The sequence below is a fragment of the Podarcis erhardii genome (genome assembly GCF_964252035.2).
Source record: "Podarcis erhardii genome assembly, chromosome: 2".
In the NCBI taxonomy this organism is placed as follows: domain Eukaryota; kingdom Metazoa; phylum Chordata; class Lepidosauria; order Squamata; family Lacertidae; genus Podarcis; species Podarcis erhardii.
Window position 1 is genome coordinate 29,530,822 of NC_138498.1, and position 24,263 is coordinate 29,555,084.

General features: G+C 43.0%; 1 protein-coding gene across 2 annotated transcripts in view; it reads left to right on the plus strand.

Moving 5' to 3' along the window:
• SLC38A10 (solute carrier family 38 member 10) overlaps positions 1 to 24,263 on the plus strand; it is an 81,121-nt gene that overhangs the window by 13,339 nt on the left and 43,519 nt on the right. For both annotated transcript variants that reach the window (XM_081849560.1, XM_081849561.1), the window contains exons 3-9: positions 4,072 to 4,117; positions 6,822 to 6,915; positions 8,433 to 8,576; positions 11,329 to 11,453; positions 17,162 to 17,264; positions 19,895 to 20,077; positions 22,417 to 22,528. In XM_081849560.1, coding sequence (XP_081705686.1) covers positions 4,072 to 4,117; positions 6,822 to 6,915; positions 8,433 to 8,576; positions 11,329 to 11,453; positions 17,162 to 17,264; positions 19,895 to 20,077; positions 22,417 to 22,528 — 807 coding nt within the window. The remainder of the gene's footprint in view (positions 1 to 4,071; positions 4,118 to 6,821; positions 6,916 to 8,432; positions 8,577 to 11,328; positions 11,454 to 17,161; positions 17,265 to 19,894; positions 20,078 to 22,416; positions 22,529 to 24,263) is intronic.

Sequence of the window (24,263 nt, forward strand, 5' to 3'; positions counted from 1 at the left end):
TTGAGTTAGGCAGGGTTAAATATTTAAATACACAAGACTATAGGTAAAAATATTTCATCCACTGCTATTCTCTATTGGTTGTTGGGCTACTGAGACATTACACAAGAATTTGGATATCTGCAAAGTTTGCAAAGTTAAGAGAGGAGATGTAATCCCAACTCCTGAAGGAGGGTACTGGGTGGACACTTGATTGTTGTTCTAACTACTACAGGATCTTGGCTGAAAGCCATTTTGTCTACATACTTAGTGTTTATGAAGGTATACTGGGTCTCACGTGTTCTCTGTAAGAATGTTGTGTGCACTACAATGCTCTGGTTTCATTTTCATAAACATTCAGATATGGATGAGACCTGTGGTAGACGGAAGCTGAGGTCAGTTTGTTTGTCTTGCAAGAGCATCTGACTGAATTCCATACAGAAAAATAATTCCCTCTGTGTAGAAAACTGGCATAGAGCTAGCTAGAACCTTTACCCCTGATGTTCTAGTTTTCTGCATGAAGGGAATATTTTATATGGAATTATGGAAAAGCATTCCATCACTTGAGCCCTGTCCTTCAGCCAAGACCAAGATTTATTTATTTTTCATCTGTTTAATTAGACTAGAGAGAGGGACTGGCTGTTCATAAATGGTTGACATGCTCACTGTGGAAAGTGGAGGATCTCCCATTTGGATCCTGACTGCAGTTTAGCTGCATACTTATAAATACATATTTATAGGTTTAATTTATCTGATATCTGTTTAATAATCTGTCTCAACATAGGAAATCTAAAACATCTACTCATTGCCTCATTTTAGAACACCCAAAGACACTGATAGTTCGATATCTTAGGCCTATACCAGTCTTGAAACATTTCCGTATCTATCATTATATAAATTAGAGAGCTGGTTTGATTTGGTAGATAGAACATCTGGTCTTGGATCTAGAGGGCCCAAATCCAGATTCTGGCTCTGCAATGGATTTATTAAATGGCATTGGGCAAGTTACTTGTCTCAGCCTTCATTCCTCATTTGTAAGCTGAGAATAATGACCTTTTTAATGAGAAGGAGTGTAATAAGGATTGTCAAGTCCTTTGTATACTAAAGGACTGCATAACAATAATATATAACGTAATGAGGTTATTTCTTTTTTAAAAAATATTTTTTATTAGATTTTCCATCAAAAAAACATTTTTACAAAGTTATACATCCATTTTTAATTTAAACCCTTTTTTCCAGAACTTCCCTCAGCTTGTCTGATAATTTTCTGTTTTTTTTATCTTCGTCTCACATTTCCCAATATTATATTTCACTCAGATACTCTTAATCACATCATATTTTTTAAACAATATTTCTAACAGTAATTTCACAGAGCTTCTTGAAAGCCAACAAACGTTATTTGCTCATCACAGAAATTTTTGATATACTCTGTAAATTTCTTCCAGTCCTCGGAGAATCTCTGGTCATGTTGGTTCCTAATTCTCCCTGTCAATCTGTCCATTTCTGCGTATTCCATCAGTTTCATCCTCCATTCTTCTTTCGTGGGCATCTCTTCCTGTTTCCATTTCTGTGCCAGCAAAATTCTGGCTGCCGTTACTGCATACAAAACTAATTTCACATCTTTTTTACTAATTTCATTATCCAGTATTCCCATTAAGAAAGCTTCTGGTTTTTTAACAAAAAGTATATTTCAACATTTTCTTTAACTCATTATAGATCATCTCCCAGAAGCTTTTTACCTTCTTACATTCCCACCACATATGGTAAAATGTTCCTTCTGTCTCCTTACACTTCCAACATTTATTACACACTTTATACATTTTACCCAATTTTACTGGTGTTATATACCCCCCAACCCCCTACTGTTTGAGTTTGCTTTGCTATGGGGGGGGCGCTTGTTGCTTCACATGCTGTTTTTACCCCTGCCGGCACATAGTCAGTTGTCTTCTGACACTGATGACATGCCAGATTAAAATATGAAATGCTGATGGTCCTGCCTGCGCATAGATGAATGGGATTCATTTGCAAACTTAAATTTTCAGCCTGCTTTATTGCTTAAAGCTTAAGCCCAGGTATCTATTTTTCTTTTCCCGGCAAAATAAGCCATTTATTCCCGTATACCGGTGGGAAAGTGAGTTATAAATTCCTCCCACCAGTGGCCTTCTCATGTAAGCAGTGCCTGTGGAAGATCTCAGTGGCTCCTTCTGTAAAAGGGGTGTGCTGGAAACAAGAAATCTGTTTTCACAGAAGTAGCCACTGCAGTCTTGTGCAAGGATGTCTGCACTCAGCATGCAAATGGACCGCTTTTGCAAGCATTTCCCCCTCCATATATTGGTCAGCTCAGGTAGTGCATGGACCAACTCTGAGTGAGCGTGACTTTTTCAAAACCCTCTGCTGAGTGAATGACTGAGCCGGCATTTTGATCCAGTATTCCTCAGTCCATGTTTTGCAATTGTTTCAAGGCCTGTTCTCTAATGCTCGTCAAGCAAGAGTTCCTATTGTGGGCTGCCTCTGCCAGTTCTTTGGCGGTAGTTGGGCACAATTTCTTACCGGGATTCTTAAGGGTAGCTCAGTCAGTAGAGCATGAGACTCTTAATCTCAGGGTTGTGGGTTCGAGCCCCACATTGGACATAAGATTTATGCATTGCAGGGGCTGGACTAAATTATCCTTGGAGTCCCTTCCAACTCTGATTCTGTAGGCAGAAAAGAAAAATCGCAAGCACTTTCCTCAGACCTGGCCAGAGGATGTGGGCTGTGAAATTAGAGCAGTTAACAGCAGCCCAAAGTAAAAAGGAGAACACCTTGGTAACCAAACTTCCTGCTCTTAGATCCAGGTAGTTGGAGCCAGCCAAGCAACCTGTCTCTTGTAGCTAGGTTGGGCTTGCTTCAAAGGGAGCTTTTGAAAGAAATTTGAGGGAAGCGTTTCCCCCCTCCTTCCCCACCTCTGAGGTATCTTGAGCCTGAAGGGGGTAGTTTCATTCCGCAGTTGCTTGACTCAACAGATGGATCCCAAGTCTGTTGTTTAATTGATCCATTTTAATTGAAAATCTGCTTTAAAAAACAATCAATCAATCAATCAATCTATTTCTAAGGCGGCATTATCTTTGAGCCTTCCATTGGAGAAGGATACGCCCTTTCTGTTGTCCTTATTCCCCTTTCTGTTGTCCTTATCCCTTATTTTATTACATCCTTGCGCTTGGGCGGCTGATCCTTTTTTATTTTCTTTTTCTTTTTTCTTTGCTGTTTTTGTATGTGCAGATTTCACCAAGAAAACATGCACATTGTGCGAGCCGAGGGACTGAAAGCCCTGTTGCCTTCTGTAAACATTTCACATGAATGTGTGGCATTAGTAAGAGGCCCAGGTTAAAAAAGGTTCTCTCCCTCAGAACCAGAGGTGGCAATTTCCCTCTTATCCCCATAGTAAAACGCCTTTTGAAAATACAAGCTGAGCTTTCCAGAGGAATGGTGATTTCAAGGATGCCGGTTGCTTTGTGCTGCGAGCGGTGACCAGTGTATGAAATGAAAAAGAAATCTCTTGGTCAAATCCCTTTGGTGTGGGTTGTGAATCATGGATATTCTCAGGGTGGCTGCACATTCTGGGCACCATCTCAATCCTCCCGTCAGCGGCACAAAGTGGTTCAGTCATAATGGAGAAGGAAGGAATAAAAATGGGGACTTGATTGAAATTTTGCACTGCAGTAACTTTTTGCCACACAGTCTCTCATGCTCACATATTTTCTTTTTCCGCTCTGACTTTCTTCTTCTAATAGTTGCCATGTGTAACTCCTATTTAGTGCTGTTGAGTTTTTTTGTGGGTGGAGGGAGGGAAGAACCTGCTTTGAATCTTCCCCCCAAATTTGTTTTTATGTGGCTTCTGATTTGTGAATGGTATGCCAAGGCGTGGGGTGGGGGGCAGTCCCAGAGTGGCTGTGGGGTAGAAGAAAACTAACTCTGAAATACAAAACTAGCAAAGCCCTGCCTCTTGAATAGCCTCTGGTGGCTGTTGTTCCTTTAAAAAAAAATGCCACGTTTTGAACATATGTTTGAATAATTGTGACGGTGATGTGTGTGTTTTCCTCCCCCTTTTCTTTCTAGCCTTCCATGCCTATGGAAAACTTGGGAAAATGCTTGTGGAAACCAGGTAACTTTCTTTTTTGCCCCACTCCCCTCTTCAAAATTCCAGTTTTTGAAATTATCTATAGTTTAAATTATCAGTTCTGATCCCTTCAAACCTGGTGTTCCATTTATTGTTTTGGACCTTTGGGTTTTTTTCTGGTTCTCTTGGCTAATTCCAGCCTCTCTCTTAGGGAACTTGACAGTATTTGCTCATATTGGTCCGACCTGTAGGGCAGGGGTGAAGAATCCTCTTCCCCTCCAGATGTTAGCTGAACTTCCAATTCCCATCATCCCTGAAAATTGGCCAGGCTGGCTGAGACTGGTGGGAATCGGGAGCCCAACAGCTGGAGGGCCACAAATGTCCCACTTTACCTGGGATGGGCATTTCTAAGCACAGATTTCTCTTCTCAAACATCTTCCCAGAATTCTGGATTCTCCATCAATAGGTACTCATTGCTTAAGATCTGGATGAATGCCATAATTATTTAGGCAGAAAAGTGGGGAGGGTGTTGTGCACATTTTAAGCTTTGAACAAAACGTTGCAGTGCTCCTGTTGGGTAAAAGTAATTTAAACCCATCTGAATACGCAATTGGCCATTTCAACAACAACATGGTATGTATACAGCTGTTTCCTCGCATTATTGTGGGCGAGACCCTACAGAATTAGAAGTATCCATTATAATTTTGCTTCCAACTCCCGCAGATTTTATTAGTTAAGGTGGCTGGAGTAAATGGCTTGGTGTTGCAGTCCCAGCATTTTCAAGCTGGAGGTGATGGGGTCCATTTGCTTTGTTAGGAGGGTTGGACTGCTCACCCCATTACGAATCACATACGATGACTTGGCTTTTCACACAGGGGAGAGCTGCTCAACTCTCTGGCTTTGGTCTGTGCAGAGACTTGTCCATTATTCAGTAGGCATGGCTTTTTATCCTGTTTGTGATTGTATCGCCCTCGGTAGAGCCAGGATGTCACTAGATCATATTAGCAAATTAGCTAACAATAATAATGACACGATGCTGCTGTCATTGTTCAGAGGTCTTTGCTGCATCTAACCAAAACTTTTCTCCTATAAAGATAGATGTTGCTCCACTACATCTTTAGCCTTGGTTTGCCCCAGAGTTTAAGCTGTGGAAGAGAAACCTAGGGAAGCCTTCTGACTTGTCTTCTCCTGCAACTGTGGACGTGTGTCCCTAACGCAGTAAAAAGAGGGGCTCTGCAGATAGATCAGGCTGTAATTTGAGCGCTAGTGGCATCACCAAGTTGCTTTTTATGATGGAGGTTCTCAAAGTGGGAATCCGTTGGCGTGCTGGACAGTCATGTGTTCCTGGCTGTCTTCCTTATTCCCAGCTGCTAAACTGCTTTGAGAGATGACTAAAAATATTCTCAGCGCTTCGTTTGCCATTGCTTTTCTATGTGAGCAATCTCTGTAATTGCTGTGGGGATGTTATACGATTGGAAATGGGAGGGGAAGTGGTCCGTCCCGCTGAGAAAGGGAACAGGGCACGGGTTCCCAGGATGATCACTTAATTAAAACGCCCAACCTCCTCAGGAAGGGGGTGAAGCCCAGCCCACTCTGTGGAGAGTGGGGCTTCTAGCTTGGTTCCTCCCATCCCCAACTGTGTGTGATGCTACACTCGCTCACGCCCTCTGAAAGTGTGTAAGTGAATAATAGCTCCTTTTAAAGCACATTTCCAAAGTAGAGGTTCCATTCCTGGCTCTGGAAAGGCAGTTAAATTAACATGCATGCACCTGGAGGCTTTAACCTCCTTGAGTTGTATCGCTGCTAAGGTGTCTCCTTTATTAGTGTCTCATAAAGCCGACGCCCCGCACCTCCACTATGGCCCTTCCTGTAGCCTGATATTATTTCATAAAACAGTTGCGTGACATGAAAGCAGCTGCACAAAAGAAAAGCGTGCATGCTTTTTGAAATGTCAACCTGCAAATTCTCCATTCTCTTCCAGTGGAGAAAAGTTTGCCATTATGCACAAAGTGTGAAATGGGACTGTTCGGGCTTCACCTGCGCTACTAATCAAAATGTGCCACGTGAGACTGGATTTAGGAAGCATTTAATTTGGAGCTTATGAAAAGTTAGGGAAGCAGCTTTGGCAATGTGCTCTAGACCATGTGGCTTACATGTAAGATCCTCTGTGACTTTGTTGGGTTCTTTAGAGCAATACTCACCATTAGGATCATGCTATATGTGCAGGTAGGTCTGTTTTTACTACGTAGACTGCTAGCAGTAATGTCAGTGCATTCCGAAACATGGCACTATTATGGCTCACTAATAAATTTGGCCTGTCTGGAGTCCCATCGTGTCTCAGCAGCTGCTTGTTTCACTTTACAGGCCTAGTTCCCCCCTAGGCTGCCTTTCTTAGACTGTGCCTCTGGTGATAGCAGATGTGGACGTCTTTGTTTGGATTAGAACTTGGTGTCAACCATATTTCTGTCGTTTTGTGTTTGCTCACTGCCTGCGTTAAGGAGCATGAAGCTCAGGCACCTGATATACAGAATCAATGCTTCTCCTGAAGCTGTCCTTTTAGTGAGGTGGTGGGAAATTCACAGCAAAGGTGTCTAGGGCATCAGTAGTGGATGATGTTACTGTTCACAGTGTTTGAGTGCTGATCGCATCTGGAATGCAGCCGTTAGCACATACCTGGCATGTAATAAGGGCTGCATTCCAAGGGAACACTCTGCTTTGGAGTGACCTGCCCATTTTTGTGCTTTTGCAGTATGATTGGACTGATGCTAGGAACCTGCATCGCTTTCTACGTTGTTATTGGAGACTTGGGATCCAACTTCTTTGCCCGGTTGTTCGGGCTCCAGGTAAGCTTGCTTCATATTGACCTTATCACCAGCAATTCAGAACATTTCCCCTTTCCTGTTGTTCTGCATAAGTTTTTGCTTTTGAATGTGTCCTGCCTGAACAGTATTGTTGTGATGCATCCAAGCATCTCTCCAGCCTGCTGTTTTCAAAGTTAGTAGCAAGGGCTGAAGCCACATAGCACTTTGTCCCATTACAGCCTGATCCAAGGCAAACTTAACGCCCACATATAAGTCCAAGGGTCAGCCCCAAATGGATATTCTGCAAGTGTTCGGTTTCCTGCGTGTTTCCTTTAGTTTAGTAGTAAGACTATCTCTTTCTGTTTATATAGTAGCTACACTTATGTTCAGATCCAGAAACATTTATTGCATTAGTCCATGGACTCCAGTAGAATGGACTTAGGTGTTTGCACCCACCCATCCCCAGTGTTGTACTGTTTTGATTTTCTCATCTTGTTTGTGAAGTGTTTTGACTTGGTAGTGATGTGAAGCAAGACTAGGCAGAGCTGCACCTGTTACACTGATGCTGTCGACAAAAAACCAGGAGATAGCAATGCTAAAGGACCGTAGGGGAAATCTGTGGCAGACCTGGGGGATCTAGCACTTTGGAGAACTGAACAATACTTCAGGGCTATAGTGTAAGCCTTAGGATGTACCCGGTTTGTTTGTTAATCTCAAAGCTCCAAAAAGGGATACACAACTGGATTGTGAATTCCCTGGCAAACCGGGTCAAGAAAGTGCAAGCACTGATAGCATATCTGCTGTTTGCCTTTTCGACAGAGGAACAGTTGAATTCCCCTTGAGGAAATAGGGACCAGAGAACAATCCCTAGGGCCAGGGGCAGGCCAGAAAAGCTAAATGGACATTCAGTAGTGTTTTGGCACGGTTTTTATCTGCTCCGGCCTGATGTAGTTAAGCTCTGATTAAGGAGCCGAGAAGTTTAAAAGATGCGTCATAAGCAAAGCCAAATTAGGTATTAAATATTTCTAGGCATTTCCAAACCTCCTGCTACAATAAATACTAAAAAGCTGCCGGTTAATTTTCTGGGTCAGAATTTCCAAGACTTCCATCTCTTCCTTCATTTCCACACCCCCCCTTCCCCTTTCTGCAGCAAGGTTAGTTTTCATTTTATTTGCTGGAAGTACATAAAAGATATTCAAATAGGTTGCGTTCGGATTACCATTTAAAACAGCCAACAAGCTTTCGCTTTTAAAACGGGGCTCGCTAAGAGCTTCGTAGAGCAACAGTGGCACCAAGTGACTATGTAAGTTAATCACAGAACGCCCTGTGGGAAGCCGCTTTTCCTAGCAAGCCGGCCTTTCCTTTCCTTTGCTTTCGGAGTGAATCTTAATCTTGGTGTATTGTGGGTGGGGAAGGCATTAAGTCTTTCTGTGTCTTATATTGTGTGTGTATATGTTGTGTTTATGTATGCATGGTTTATATATAATTTGCTGGGCAGCTCCCCCATTCCCCTAGAGATCATTTGGATGTTCTCATTGCAACTCTTCCTCATCTTCCAGGTGAGCGGCTGGTTCCGGATTGTCCTGCTCTTCATCATCTCCCTCTGCATCGTGCTCCCGCTGAGTCTCCAGAGGAACATGATGGCTTCCATACAGTCCTTCAGTGCCATGGCTCTGATCTTCTACACGGTGTTTATGTTTGTGGTCAGTATTAATGACTGGGAGGCTTTTGTTTTCCTCCGTGGCTGGTGGTTAATTCATCTTAGGGAAACCGCAATACAAATTTCAAGTTCCACAGTGTCCCAAGCTTTCCTCGTGGGTGGGCTCTCGGAGGACATTCAAATGGATGCCAGGTCTGCCTGTTGGCAGGAGCTCATAGGCTCGGGGTTTCGATTTGAAAGACTTTCTGTATTTAATGTTACTGGCACTGCTGGGTAGAGGGCGACCATTACCCGTAACAGAGAGGCCGCTTGCTGTCCTATGTGGCCACAGACTTGGGAATGTGTCTTCTATATACTACTTAATGCTACACATTTTTCCAGGGAGATCATGCCACGTCCCCAGCTTCTAGCGATTCAGCACATTTTATATACCACAGTGCACTATGGGATCTTAGGCCACACAGACTGCAGAAGAATCCCTTGATTAATTTCCTCGCTTTCTCTCACAGAGTGTATATTATCAGGGTTCGCTTGTTGAGGGTTTGGCAGGCCCTCATGCCCTGAGCCAGTTGTCAAATTCTCCTGAAACAAGCATTCTGCCTCGGCCTCCATACCCACCTCACATCTAATGGCAGTCCTAGGTTTTTCTCACTTCCCCCCACAAACTTTCCAGCCACAGTGCTTCTATTTGGGAGATAAAAACATGTCTTCTTAGGCCACATTCTAGAAATAGCATATAAAGTTGTGCAAACTCTTTAAGATGCTGAATGAAAGCGGCTAGTTTGGTGGCGAGGTGGGGAGCTTGTGGCCCTCTAGATGTTGCTGGACTCAAGCTTCCATCATTCCCAACCATTGGCCAAACCGGCTGGGGCTTATGGGAGCTGGAGTCCCAACTCCATCCGCAAGGCCACTGGTCCCCCATCCCTGGGATACTTGGTACCATGTAACAAAGCTGGTGATGTTCATGTAAAGATGCAAAAATATTCCTGAACTGTTGCAATAAACATAATGCATACACCATGGGTAGGCAAACTAAGGCCCAGGGGCCGGATCTGGCCCAATTGCCTTCTAAATCTGGCCCGTGGACGGTCCATGTTTTTACATGAGTAGAATGTGTCCTTTTATTTAAAATGCATCTCTGGGTTATTTGTGGGGCCTGCCTGGTGTTTTATACATGAGCAAAATGTGTCCTTTTATTTAAAATGCATCTCTGGGTTATTTGTGGGGCCTGCCTGGTGTTTTTTACATTTATTTCCCCCCCCCCAAAAAAAAATATAGTCTGGCTCACCACAAGGTCTGAGGGACAGTGGACCGGCCCCCTGCTGAAAAAGTTTGCTGACCCCTAGCATACACCAGTGCTACTTCACATGGTGCTTTACAAAGTTTCGTAAGTGTGCATGCATGAGTGTGTATTTATCTCTATTTACACACATATATCTCACACACATACGGAGAGAGGTCCCTGCCTTCATGAAGCTTACCTTCTGAAACCGTGAAGAAAGACAACCAAAGTAGGGAGAGAGGCCAGGATAACAAGGGGTAAATGTGACAAATACAGATTGTACATACTTAAATTTGGAACTGGAAATGAGGACTAAAGGGGTTAAACAAAAGCCCTTATAGAAAAGAACGATACCGAAGGAGGAAAGAGAGATGGCACATGTCTCATGAAGGAGTTCCACACAGAGAGAGGGACAGCTAAGGAGAATAGATGGAGTCGTGTTAGAGAGCAGGAGATGTTTTGGAGGCTGAGGATGATAGAGCTGGAGGAGCTGAAGATTACAAGAAGGGTAGGGCAGGAAAGGGACCCAAAAGATATCATGGGACAAAACCTCGGAGAACTTTAAAGGTGAGGCCAGGAGTTTGTCCTGAATATGGGAAAGGGATGGGATGCCAGTGAAAAGTTTGAGTAGTGTACAAAGCATCCATTTGACAGCAGAATCGGTGGAGAGTAAGTCTTAGTTTTTTTGCCACCCTTCCTGTGTGTAGTAGACCAGTATAAAGTAAGCAGCACATAAGCGGCACACAAAACACTAAAAAACCATTCTACATTCTAAATCTTATATTAATAATCCCAAAATTGAGAGAGCTATGTACAAGATCTACTACAGAAGCCACAAACAGAAAACTCATTCAAATTGTGTCCAAAAGGAAGATTCAGTCTTTAAAGGTTCCTTTAGCCAGGCTCCTGTAGATATTCATAAAGGTAAGTTGGATCAAACAGTGATGTCGGTGATGCTACGCACAAGAATTAGACAGGGTGCCGGCGTTTGTCACCTGTTTCGCCCATGAAGAGTCTCGGGCTTCTTCAGTAAATTCTCACGGTTTTGATATATTTATAAATGAATTTATAAGCGAAGTCCATATGTTACATTTCTTCTTAGATTAAGCTATAATATTTAATTTATTTCTTCAGGAAATTCTCCCTCAAGATTTTGGTATATTTACATACATTCAACCTCATATTCTAAGTTCTTACTTGACTTAAGCAATTATTAATTTACTAAGCAACCCTTTCTGTGTGTGGCACACTCTTAATGTGTGGAACCTTATGAGAACTGTAGTTTGGTCACTCACCTTGTGGGGAGGGAGGGCAAGGCCTAAGGAGACGGGACACAGCGCAAGGCCTCCCCCAGGAAGGAGGCTCACACTCGCAACCAAACGGGATGCCTGGCCCCTTAATCGTTTTCACGGCGCTCGTCTGGTTGTTGCAATCTGGCTTGCCAGACGTTGGTTTGGGTTTGGCGTCTCTGTTGTCTAGATTGTAACCTCTCTTTTCTTTTCCTTGGCTGCAGATCGTGCTCTCCGCTTTCAAGCACGGCCTCTTTGGCGGGCAGTGGCTGCAGCGGGTCAGTTACGCACGCTGGGAGGGCATTTTTCGCTGCATTCCTATCTTTGGCATGTCTTTCGCCTGTCAGTCGTAAGTACCAGCAACTTCAGCTGCTTAGAGATTGCAGGGTGGAACGAGTTTTGTTTAAGGGCAAAGGGTCAGGGTGGCCTGTACGGGATAGATACCATCTGGTCCCCTCGTCTTCATTTTAATCAAAATATTTTACAGCCCACTGAGGTACAGCATCTGACTGGGTTGTGACCCTTTTGTTACCTAGCTGGGAGAAGGGGTTATATTTCACTCTGGAGTCATTGTGCTTAAGAAGCTTCTTGTTCGTAGGAGGCTAATACATCCCCAGTGTAATTTTCCGTTGGCTGTCATGTCTCTTTACTAAGGATGCTACTGACCCCCGTTCTAGATAGGTAACGAGAACTTAAGCTGACATAATTACACCACAGTAGGGCCACCGAAGCCCGCCTAAAATGATTTACGCGTGTGTCTTCATTAGGCATCACAACAATTTCAGCTAAGAATATTTAAGTAAACGGAAACAGATCTTGGGTCAAGTTGACATTGCTGATTATAGGATTCCTGTTGCCCTCTTGGGCTGTGGGCAGGGCTCTGCGCATTCTGTTTGTGCAATACACAAAACAAAGGCTAACCCAGAGTTTGGCTTGAGGCTCTTGGCTTTTATTAAAACAGCAGCAGCAACATGTTTTAAACCTCTTGCTTTGAGAGAAGAGGGTGGAGACTTTGAGTCACTGACATCTGAAGGCTCAGAAACCTCAATAGTCCAAATGGGATCTCTGTTACGTAATGCAACCCCCTCCTGTGGCGTTCCCTGGGCCCCGTATTCTGTTTCTTCCTGACTGCAAACTCCTTCTCTCCTCTCATGCCTCCCTCCCTCTCTCTCTTTCCACCCCTCTTTTCTTTCTGCTGCGTATCTCAAAGCCCCAAATCTGTCAGTAAAAGTTAATCATGGAAGCAAATGCTGAGCATTGGCACAATCTATCCTGGATGGAAAACTTGTGGGGTTTTTTGGTGTAGCACATGCATATCCTTAGTTGTGGGGGTTTGTTGTTGTTGTGACAGATGGAAGCTTTCATCCACAGATGAGTCCCATTTACATTCTGATAGCGTTGTCCTCGCCACCCTCTGATTTGTGGCTTCTCTGAAAAGTGACCCAGCTGAAAACATAGGTGTATGTTCAGCTGGGGACCTGGGATGGGCAGTTAGCATTAGTTTGGCACGGCTGGGCTCTTCACCTTTCCCCCCTGCTTATTATGTCTCTCAGCTAGAACATGCCTCACTCAGTTTTAAGTGTCTCTGCTATAATTGGTGACAGAAGGGTTGATTCATTCTTTTGTAGCTGTACCTAGTTACCACAGCAGGCTTTTCAAAAATCCAAAATTGTCCTCGTTTTTTCTTGTGGCGACCATTCAGTAACCAACCTTCATTTGTTGGGAGTTGGAAACACAGGAAAATTATACGTTCTGGACTAGTATATTCACATATCTATCTAAATATAGATTGCTACACCACCAGTGTGGCAAGCCAAACCGAAAGCTTAAACCTATAATTTTTCCCAAGGGCAAGAATAACACACACTTCTTGGCCTGTATGATGTCACATGCGGATGAATCCCAGAGTAGACAGGCTTGCAGTCACTGACTTCTCAATTCACACTCCCCCCCCCTTTTTTTAAGTGACAAGCATAAGACCTGAGTTCCTTCCCTCTAGAGGCGAAAAAGTAACATGCATCGGAATGCTGGTTGCTATGGCTTGCACATGCCTACTTTCCTTGTGGTGTTGGCTCTTTCTGGCATTGAGGCTTGTCATTGCCAAATTCAAAGAGAAACGTCTTTGCCCCCCGCGACCGTGCCATATGGTCTAACAGATTGTGCATGGGGCAGGGAGCCAGGAAGCATAGAAATGTAATATTAGCTCTGCTACAGCCTTCCTATGTTGACCTTAGGCTAGTCTCCCCATCACAACAGCTTGTTTGTAATGTGAACAATGGTGGTGTAACCTTTGAGGCAGGGATTTCACACAGAAGCATGGTGGATCCTTGAGTGAACGTCCCAACCCAGGTGGCCGGCACTATTTTTGGGGGTGAGTCTAACACCACTGTCGTTCCTGGTGCAATGGAAGCCAGCACTGTAAGGAAAGGCGAATCAACCTTATTTCTACTCTCACTTTGATGAGTGTTCACCCATAAATCCGTTCTTCTGTTTCCTCATTAATCGGTAAGACAAAAGAAAAAAGAACTGCACAAAAATGTGCATTTAAATACAGTGGTATCTCGAAAGTTGAATGGAATCCGTTCCGGAAGTCCGTTTGACTTCCAAAATGTTCGGAAACCAAGGCAAGGCTTCTTATTGGCTGCAGGAAGCTCCTGTGGGCAATCAGAACCTGCAGCAGACGTTTGGGTTCCAAAAAACATTTGAAAACCGGAACACTGACTTCTGGGTTTGCGGCATTTGGGAGCCAAAATGTTTGACTCACAAGGTGTTCAAGACCCAAGGTACAACTGTATGTATTTCAATACGCGGTTTAAAGTGATATTCTCTCAAAAATATGCATTTTGAAGCATTGGTTCAGCCAAGAACTATGTCAGAACATCCAGGAAACGTGAAATCTGGTGTATGAGTTCTGATCTGCTGAAGTCCAGGGGGTGTTAGTCAGTTCACACTGGAATTTGCAAATGCCAGATTCCTCAAGCATTCCTGTGTAGCATAATGGGTGCTGTGTATTTTTAAACATTTGCTTTTGAAAGACTCTGAACACCCATCTTGACGTTGACCACACTATGCTTCCTTTTCCCTTCTCCAATATGCAGGGCACGTCCCCATTTCCAGCCGAGTAGACTGGTGGATGGCCATCCATCCTCTGTAAGATGAAATGAGACTCAGATACCCTAACTGTGATCAAATACTCCAGCTGCTTGGCCCCTGAGGCCTCTTTTATTTTGCAGGGTTGGGCCCTTTTCTCTGAGCTGTGTCGCTTGCTGTCCGTAATGAACCCCCCCCCCCAATGCTGCAAATGCACCCTTTCTGTTTTCTACATGCAAGGGATTCCCCCCCCCTTTTTTTTTTTGGTATGGCAGAGATGAAAATCTGTTAACAAAAGAAACAGCTCTCTCTTCATCAAGAAGGAGCTGCTATTTCTCTGTATCAGGTTCCGGAGCTTCTTGTTTGTGTTCTTTCTCTCCTTGTGTTCATCTTGGGAATAGAGAGATAAATGTAAAGGGCATTTGGTCTAAATATCTTCCTTCCGTCTACCCTGAGGAGTGGCGTTTATGTGATTGCAAGTGATGTGAAGAAGCCTAAGCCTGTAGCATACAAAGTGTTTTGTCAGACAAAGGCTTCTTCGCCCTGAATGCCTCGATCCTGGCCTGGCCCTCAGGGTGGGCATTTTACCTCAGAAATAAACTCTGCACACATTTAGGGTGTGCTGCTTGTCGTGTGTGCTGGAGTCCCAAGAGTCAGGGAGGCTTGGTGTGTGACGTGCCTTGCTGGTTTAGAGGACTTTTTACAGCTATATCTGGAAAGCCAAAATGTCTTGGGGATGGTTCATGAAGCAGAGGCAGTAAATGACTTTTGATCCTTCTGACTCCCTTAAAATATATAAGATTTTCAGCTCTAGATGAGACCAAAAGTCCCTTCTAGTTCAGCATTTTGTCAACCAGACAGTAGCCTCTGGAGAGTTCATATGCAGGGCGAGGTGGTGCTATTTGTTCTGCAGTACTGAGTAATTGTTCTCCAGTACTGAGTGATCGTAAGGTATGCTGCGTCTGGAGACAGACGTTCAATTTTTGCCCATTGCTACATTGCTTGTACTTCATAGAATGCTTCCCTATTTCCTGTTGAGCCTCGGATCCAAACTAGATGTGACAAGGGAGATCCATGAACAAGACCTCTTGGGTGTTTTTTTTTTGTTTGTTTGTTTTGTTTTTAATTAATAGCATTCATGGAGGACAGGTATTTGAATAGGGGTCATGTTGCTGGTGACGAGTGGTTATAAACCAAGCACTCCCAAACTCGGCCCTCCAGATGTTTTGGGACTACAATTCCCATCATCCCTAACCACTGGTCCTATTGGCTAGGGATGATGGAAGTTGTAGTCCCAAAACATCTGGAGGGCCGAGTTTGGGGGTGCCTGTTATAAACCTTTCAGTCTCTGCTCTTTTTTGCCAACTAAAATCCACCCTCCACTCCCCATAGTGCCACCATTTGTAGCAATGAGCAATGAGCAAAGAGCATTGAGAGGCACAGTTTTGTTTTGTTTTTAATAAAAAATATTGAATTTTGCATTTTAATCTTATTGCAACATGTCCAATCATCAAAATTCCCCCACTTCCCTCAACTTCCTCTTCTGGTCCCATCCCCCCATATTAACTCCCCCTGCTTGCTTTCATATATCTTCATATGGTATCTCTATATTAATTGTTATTGTCTCTTATCCTTCTATTTTCATCTTTATAGTTTTTATACTTATTTTTTGTTAATTGTAAGTGTTTACTCAAACCCTGCTAGTGAGTTCAAATCTTTACATTGTTTCTGTTGTATTTACAGAAACAAAGCAAATAGCATTGGGAGGCACAGTTTTAATTGGAAATTACATTAATTGGAAAGGTTCAAACTCCCACCTCCCACCCCTTCAGTGCCATGGTCCTGAATCGAATCAGCAGGGCCTGTGGTTGCTGTTGACATCCCCTGTTCTTTGGATCTCAGTTTGTTGGGAATGGCAAGGCAGAAGATGCCGCTTACAAGTGGCTTCTTGTTGGAGATCGCAAGAACTTCCCTAAGGTTGGATTTTCACGTGCAACTAACACACCTCACATTGGAGTTCCCCCCTACCTTTGCTGTGCTATTCCCCACTCAGTATACAAGCATATGTTCAGGGTTGGTTGTATTGACAAGCAACATTTGCATTGTATATAACAGTGGTGGTAATAAAGGTACCCAGATAGATAGCATGACGTTGCCGTTTTCGTAAATACTTAAATAGCACTGAACGGTCCAGTCCTCTGAATGATGGGGAGCTACAAAATAAATAAATCAGCTGCTAAGGAGAGCTAAGGATTTCCACACCACCACCCTACTTTCTTGCATGGTAGTTTTCATAAGTGCTTCTATCCTAAATGACCTTCCTATCTACTTACCCTCTCAAGGTGTCCCTGTCTGTTCAAGAGCATGTGGTCAAGTCAGGCCCATGCATCCTCTGGCTGCTGCAATAAGCCGTACACCTGATGTTAGGAAAAAGCTTTTCCATGTGCATAAGCACCCAAGCCCCATGTAATTGGCCCTTCCGCTTTTCTGTGAGTTGAGCTCAAGCATCAGTGCTGAAATACGACAGGCGCAGTGTTTAGTCTTGGTTGTTTAACTTTTCTCTTTGACAATATGATGCTCTAGCTCTCTTCCTGCTCGTTATTCTGTAAACACCGCATTGCTTTAATTATCAGCTCGGGGTGCTCCAAGAACAATAATCTGCAGTGTGCTGTCTGGAGCTCTGCCACTGGTGTCTGAGGCAAACAAGCGGTCATTCACGTTGCGACATTTTTATTTTTAAAATATGTGAAATATTTACATTGCACATGTGGCAATGGCAGGCAGGCAGGGAGGGAGCAGGAATATACGGGCACCACTTAAACTTGTGAGTGTTCAGAAACCTCTTGGCGTAAACTGCAGTAGAGAGGCAAGTGCCTGAATTCCATGTGAGGAAGGTGTCAGCAAGCACACTCTACCGGCAAGGGAGAATTTCCTGACATGTTTTAACATTTCCCTGCTTTTCTGCAGCCAGGTCTTGCCAACCTACGACAGTCTGGATGAGCCGTCGGTTAAAATCATGAGTTCCATCTTTGCCTCGTCGCTAAACGTGGTCACTACCTTTTATATTACGGTAAGAAACCTTTAAAAACAACAACAACAACAACAACTCCTCTTTGCTCCATCTCCTTCCCAAAGTAAAAAATATTCCTCTGAGCATGTTTTGTAGAAGTGTAGGACATTTTCTGCCACGTGCAATGGACATTCTCTGGGGACATTTCCAGAGCAGCAGAGACAGCACTTGGAGTGTGTGTGGGAAAAACCCCTTACTCTTATTGAACAGTAAGAAAGATATAGTTTTAACATGATCCATACCTACCAGAGATGCCTCTACAGGTACTAGAAATACTGGGACTGACAACAGTAGAACTTGTTTCATCAGTATCCTGAGATCAGGATGAGCGTTACATATCTTCCTCATTTGCCCTTTGCTGCTCTCAGAGTTAGGGATAGTACATGCCTGTGAAGGGGCGGGAGGAAGAAGTGGTGATGTGTTCATCACAAGTTAGTCATGGATGGAGAGATGGAGTGACATCTGACATCAACACAGCTGAGAGAGAATTGGCTCTGTGTACAACTTGGGGTGGGGACGTGGGTTAAACCACAGAGCCTAGGACTTGACGATCAGAAGGTTGGCAGTTCGAATCCCCACGACGGGGTGAGCTCCCGTTGCTCGGTCCCTGCTCCTGCCAACCTAGCAGTTCGAAAGCACGTCAAAGTGCAAGTAGATAAATAGGTACCGCTCCGGCGGAAAGGAAAACGGCGTTTCTGCTGTGGTTCGCCAGAAGCGGCTTAGTCATGCTGGCCACATGACCCAGAAGCTGTATGCCGGCTCCCTCGGCCAGTAAAGCGAGCAACCCCAGAGCGCCGCAACCCCAGAGTCATCCGCGACTGGACCTAACGGTCAGGGGTCCCTTTACCTTTACAACTTGGGGTGAACTCAGAGGAAAAAGCTATTAAATCTCTGGCGCTTTTATTGGGAAAAGAATAGAAGAAGTGTAAATGGAAGGGATGGGTTTTTTTAGATAAGGATGGAAAATCACGAAAAGCGCAACGGGAAATGGGAACGGAAGTTACAGAACTGGGTGCAAATTAATGGATACATAGCAGGGAAAGAGCTATGGAATAATATCTCTAATCGTAGTGGAGAGGCTCTTATATTGACGAAGGCAGAAATATTTATTGTTTAATATGGAGGAATGGATATTGAAGTTATTGGAGGCAAAGTTGATACGTTTGGCTAGAGAAAAAAACTGCTGGCATTTATTAATAATAATAGTTAGAGAGCCCCTTTTGGACTTTTTGTGTGAAAAGAAAATGAATTGATTTCAGACATTTGGGTCTCAAGACTGAGAAAATATTGCTTAACAGAAAGTAGAACAGTTGGATATCATCCTAGAGTGAATGTTTCGAATAATTTATTTTATTTAACTGACAGACAAAAATCAGAAGTTAGTTCATTCATTCATTCCTTCTTTCCTTCTATTCTTTCCATCTTTTTTATCTTCTTTCTTCTCTTTTTTCGCTTTTGTTTTCCTTTGTTGTCCTATGTTCTGGGCTGTTATTGGGGTCCAAGGATTACACACACATGAAAGTGGTGGATTTATGGAAGGATCCTGAGTGAGAGACAGGGAAGGGAGAGACTGGGAGAAGAAAGCAAAGCTCCCAGGTGAGAGAGCATGGAGGGTCCACCACTTTCTGTGTGAGACAAGGGTTAAAAGCTAACTTTGACAGAGGACTCTGCACTTTCTTTTCTCTTTATTTTTTTTGTTTGAATTTAGATTAGTTTCTTTAGAGTTCCTCCTTTGCTGAGCTGTAGTCTCTCCTCTCCTCTCAGTACCATCAAACTATTAATACCATTGGTTGGGCTTGGAACATGGGAATGCAATGAACCACACTTGTAACATCATCATCATCATCATCATCATCATTATTATTATTATTCAGATTTTTATCCTGCCCTTCCTTTGTAGAGTAGCCTGAAGTACTTCATTATAAGCTTGTTGGCTGCTAGGAAAACATGAAGTATGCCATGTCACATAAAATATATCACATAAAAGCCAATTAAATGTAGAGAACGTCATGACAAGGGAGAGTTGATGTTTTGGGGTCGGTTACTTCTACTCCCTTGGTTACTATCTTGACTTCCGTAGCAGTATTTGGAACAGTCCAAGGTCATTATCTCTACTCATGATGATAAAAATGTGGCCATGGCTTCAAAGTGAGTGTTCGCATTCAAGATGTCAGGGAAAATGTGAAGTTATTGCAATATTGTCACTTTTTGGAAGGCATCCTTACATGTTGTCATAGCCAGGTGCTTGGAATGACTTAATGTCATCCCACTGCTTTGTATCATAGTAGAGGATTTGTTTTACTCTGTCATAAATCCATTCTGCATCTGCTCTTTTCATACCGCATGCAGCTCTGGTCACCCAGCCTTGGGAAAGATACATGGGAATTTGGAAATGTATAGAGAAACCCAACAAAAGTGATGTGAGATCTCGGATATCTTTTTTTTTTTAATGAGCCAGAGCTTAAAGAATTTGGACTAATCAGTTGGGAGTGTGGGATAAAGATGTGATTAATTGAAGATAGTCTTCCACTGTCTTGAGGACAGGCTCAAGGGACGCCCAGTTTTCTGTTCTTTCTGTTGAACAAATGTATGTGACCACTGAAAGTAATTCCCCTTTCCTCCTTGAACAGGTGGGGTTCTTTGGCTATGTGAGCTACATCGGAGACATTGAGGGGAATGTGCTCATGAACTTCCCTTCGAATGTAGTGACCGAGATGATCCGTGTGGGGTTTATGATGTCTGTAGCTGTTGGGTTCCCTATGATGATTCTGCCCTGCCGGCAGGCGTTGAATACCCTACTCTTTGAACAGCAGGTAAAGCCCTTGTGGTTCAGTACAGTTCCTTGTTCTTGACTTAACTGTGATGTTTTTAGGCTTCCCTCACCTTAAACCAGGAGTGTCCTCACATCTTTGCCCTTCTCTGTTCTCTCCCCCACTTCCCACTTTTATCTTTCATGTGAAAAGAATGAGCAAAATTACTCCCTTCCAGGCTTAGAGGTGGTGGTCACACTTAGTGGCGTTTTGGTCTGATGTCTCCTCATTTCTTCATCACCAGGAACTGTAGTATTGAGCAAGTTTTGCTATGTTTGACTAAAAAGGAGAAAGTGGTTGTGTTTCTATAGAAAAATAGCATTAAGTAGCTTTCAGGGTGGTCAGGGAGAAATGGTGATACTTGCTGCAAGCTTTCCTGTGCATAACTATAGTGCCTGTAGAAACAGCTGCAGGCTATTATCCATGTATTTCAGGTGATTGGGTACCGTAAGGTAGTACATGACCTAAAACATACTGAACTCTATCGTGGAGAAACAATGTGGTATCAGATCAGCCATCACAATGTGTGACCAAATCCTAGGGTAGGGATGGGGAACTTGTGGTTCTTCAGATGTTGTCAGACTCCGACTCTCCTCATCCCTGGCTGGAACTGATGGGAGTTGGAGTCCAGCAACATCTGCAGGACCACAGGTTCCCCCCTATAGTAATAGGGGAAGGAAGTGGCAACTACCTCCTTTTCTGTGCCTTACACCACTTTGTTTCCCAGCCTGCTATATGGAAAGCTGTTCTGACACTTGTGCTACTCTAATGCAGTGTATTCCCCTCCTTAGGTTCCTTGTGGTCTTCTGTGTAACAACTGTACATACTACTGGGGGGCGGAATACACATGATGTAACTAGCAAAGTAGAATTATTTCTGCAGGTGGATCTTGGCCGCAGGAACTATTTTATGACTGCTAGTTCAAATATCTGCATATTGGTTTGAAGTCTAAATGTCACCTCCTGTGATCCACTGTTTTGGAGAAGAACTCGCTTCCAGGCCATGAAAAACTTTTACACACATTTAAAGTTGGTAGGCATATAAAGACAAAATCAAAATCCAATCTACAGCATTTGAACAGGAGACACTGAGTTATTTGGGAGCGATAAGAGGTTTATAACATCTATAGGTGGCTTTTGGAGTCTGACAAGGAGTCAAATGACTTGCTGCATACATTAGGGGATAAAGTTTAGATAGACAGATGGAAATAAATGATGGGAATGCTCCATGGTTAAAGCCACTATGTAAAACAACATCTGCCACTGCCAGAGAGCGGTCATTATATAAATGGTATTTGACAGTGATGAAATTATCTCTGATAAACCCTGATCTTTCTCCTATATGTTGTAAAGTGTGTGGTGTGGATGATACATACATCCACATGTGGTGGGATTGCCCTCAGGTACACGTGTTTTGGAAGCTGGTATGCTGGGAGATAAGTCAGATTGCTGGTCTTGAAATATCTTCATCTCCAACTTTGGTTCTGTTAAATATGTTTTTTGGATAGAAATTTAGATCATGATCATAAAATGCTGTTAATTCATTTATTCTCAGCTGCACAAGCAGTGTGTAGCTCAGAACTGGAAGACGCTGCAGAACGTAAATGTTGAGCAGCAGTTTCAAAATGTTTGGCAAAGTGTCTTTAGAGAAATTATCACAAGAACTAAGGGTAACCAAGGGACAAGAGATAAAAGACTCATTTGGGAAAATAAGGGAAGGGTTTATTGACTTTGCAAGTGTAAACGATAATGCCTGCTCCCTGCCCTTGATATACACTAGACTATGGACCTTTTGAATTATCTCTTCATCTCAAAACTCTGAAAGGGAAGATCCTGTAAAGAAAATATAAAGGAGAAAGAAAGAATTAAGATTATCAGTATGTATAGTTAATTGAGCTGTCTCAAGCCTACTATGTTCATAACTCACTCTCTGCATCTGTTCTGCTTGTTTCATTCTTAATCTGTATCTTCAAATAAGTTCAGTAACTATTTTTTAAAAAATAAAAAATCAAAAGATGAGAAAATCTGTAATTTAGTAATCCAAACTATGCTGACCAGCAGCGGTGATCTCATAGCCTTCATGATATTTCTGGCTGCGGTCATGAAGCCACATTGGTATGGTTAATTTAGAAACTTACAGGTATAAGGCTTAGGCTTCAGTGGGTAATGCCCACATCATATCAAATAGTTGGGAATATTGGGAGGAGACTGTAGTTCAAATGTTTCCAGCTGTGTAGACATCAGAGACAGGTTCCCAGAAACAGAGAGGAAAATCCCTTTTTGTCTAAATAAAAAAAATTAAAAGAACTGATTGATTCATTAGCCTTTTCTTTTTTTAATTAGCAAAAAGATGGGACATTTGCTGCAGGTGGTTATATGCCACCTCTCCGATTTAAAGCCCTGACACTAGCAGTTGTGTTTGGAACCATGGTTGGAGGAATCATGATCCCGAACGGTAAGTGAAATCTGCTTCTTAATTGCGTTTTCACTCTCTCCAACTCTAGTCTTTAGGGTTTGTAGCAGGTTTGCATGCCTTTCGGCTAAATTACACATATAAAAGCCTCCCATGTGCCTATGAAGATTTGAACGCGCATAAAATGTATATTCAGTTATTCTGAAATGCACGTAGAAATGATCACATTAGTTTAATTATAGCTACTGAAGTCTACTTCAAATAGAAAAGTTTCATAGTGCTTGGAGAAGGTGCTTAGGGGCATTCTACAATAGCTGATTTTTTTATATTTTGTATTGTATCTTTGTAAAATGCTTAAAGACTGTTTTAGTTAAGTGGCATATACATTGTTCAAATAAAAGACAATATCGGCACAGTCACAGGAAATGCCTATCTGCAGGTATTTACTGCCTTTGCTTGATGCTTCAGTAGAGACTAGTCAGGAAGTAATTTCTGGTCATGACACAGTACAGGGAATGAGCGAGTCTTTATGCATAGTTCAAGCCATTTAAATGCTGCAACTCCCGCCCCGTCCCCCCACTCCCTGTGCAATTTAGCACAGTTAGATGATGATATTGTAAACATTTGTAACTGCCTTAGATCATGCATTACAGTATGTGGGTGTTGATAAGCAGCCTGCTACTAGCTACCACCTCTTGAGCCGATGATTGTGGGTGTTTCATAGCGGCATATGGTATTATAAGTTTAAATATGTGTCTGTGTGCTGTTTCTTTATACCTCTGCATTCAGAGATGTGTATCTGTGCACAGAACTGGAGTGATTATACTTCTGAACGTTTGCTTATTATCGGCACACCATTTTTTTTCATTTGGCTGTGCCCTCCATGTTTGTTTCCACCCATTTCTTTTGCATTCTTATTCCCAAGGATTTATATGGTTCTGGGACATCTTGCTTTGAAACGGTCATCGTTCTATATAGGACTAAGCCTAGCTTAACGTTCTGTTCTCTAAGTTGCTTGCAGCCATCTTGGTATACATACATAGTACCGACGAGGACATCAAATATCTATGTGCCCGGTGTCGTCTTCAAGATCTGGTCATATATATTTGTAGGGGAGGCAGAAGGAGCACTGAGCTACAGAGGGGTTTATCAGATTCCATGTAAGCAACTTAGCCAGGTAGAAAATTGGATCAAGATCTTCAGAAGGTCTGGGAGCCAGTGTAGTTTAATGGTTAGCGTCTTGGACTAGGACATGGGATATAAAAACTCATATCCCTGTTTGGCTATGAACCTCACCCAGATAGTGATTATCTCTTGCCCTAGCCTGCCTCACTGGGTAGGATATAAAAAAAAGCCCAAGGGTTTTAGAAAGGGAGGGGTAGAGGGAATAGGGAAAAGGGATTTCCTGGGTTTTTAGTTGCAGTGGGTAACTGCAGCCAGTTGTCTCAAGGTTTTGTCTTGATTCAAAGCTCCAGCATGAAGGATGAAGTTCTACACCTCATGATAACCTTAAGAAATCCAGACTCAGAGAGTGCATATTCAAAATTCACTTATCATGAATTAGTTTTCCCTTAAGTGCCGTTTGTCATCCGACCATAGAAACCATCAGGATGCTTAGAAGTGTGCTTCCCATGCCCTTCAACACGTACTTAAGGGTGAAGCGAGTATTCTAATCCACTTTAGTGAGTGTGAGTATGCCACTACGGGCGTCACTTTGTCACACTAAGGAAAGCAGAGCGTCATGGCGTGATCTTGTGCTGTCACTGTCAAGTGGATT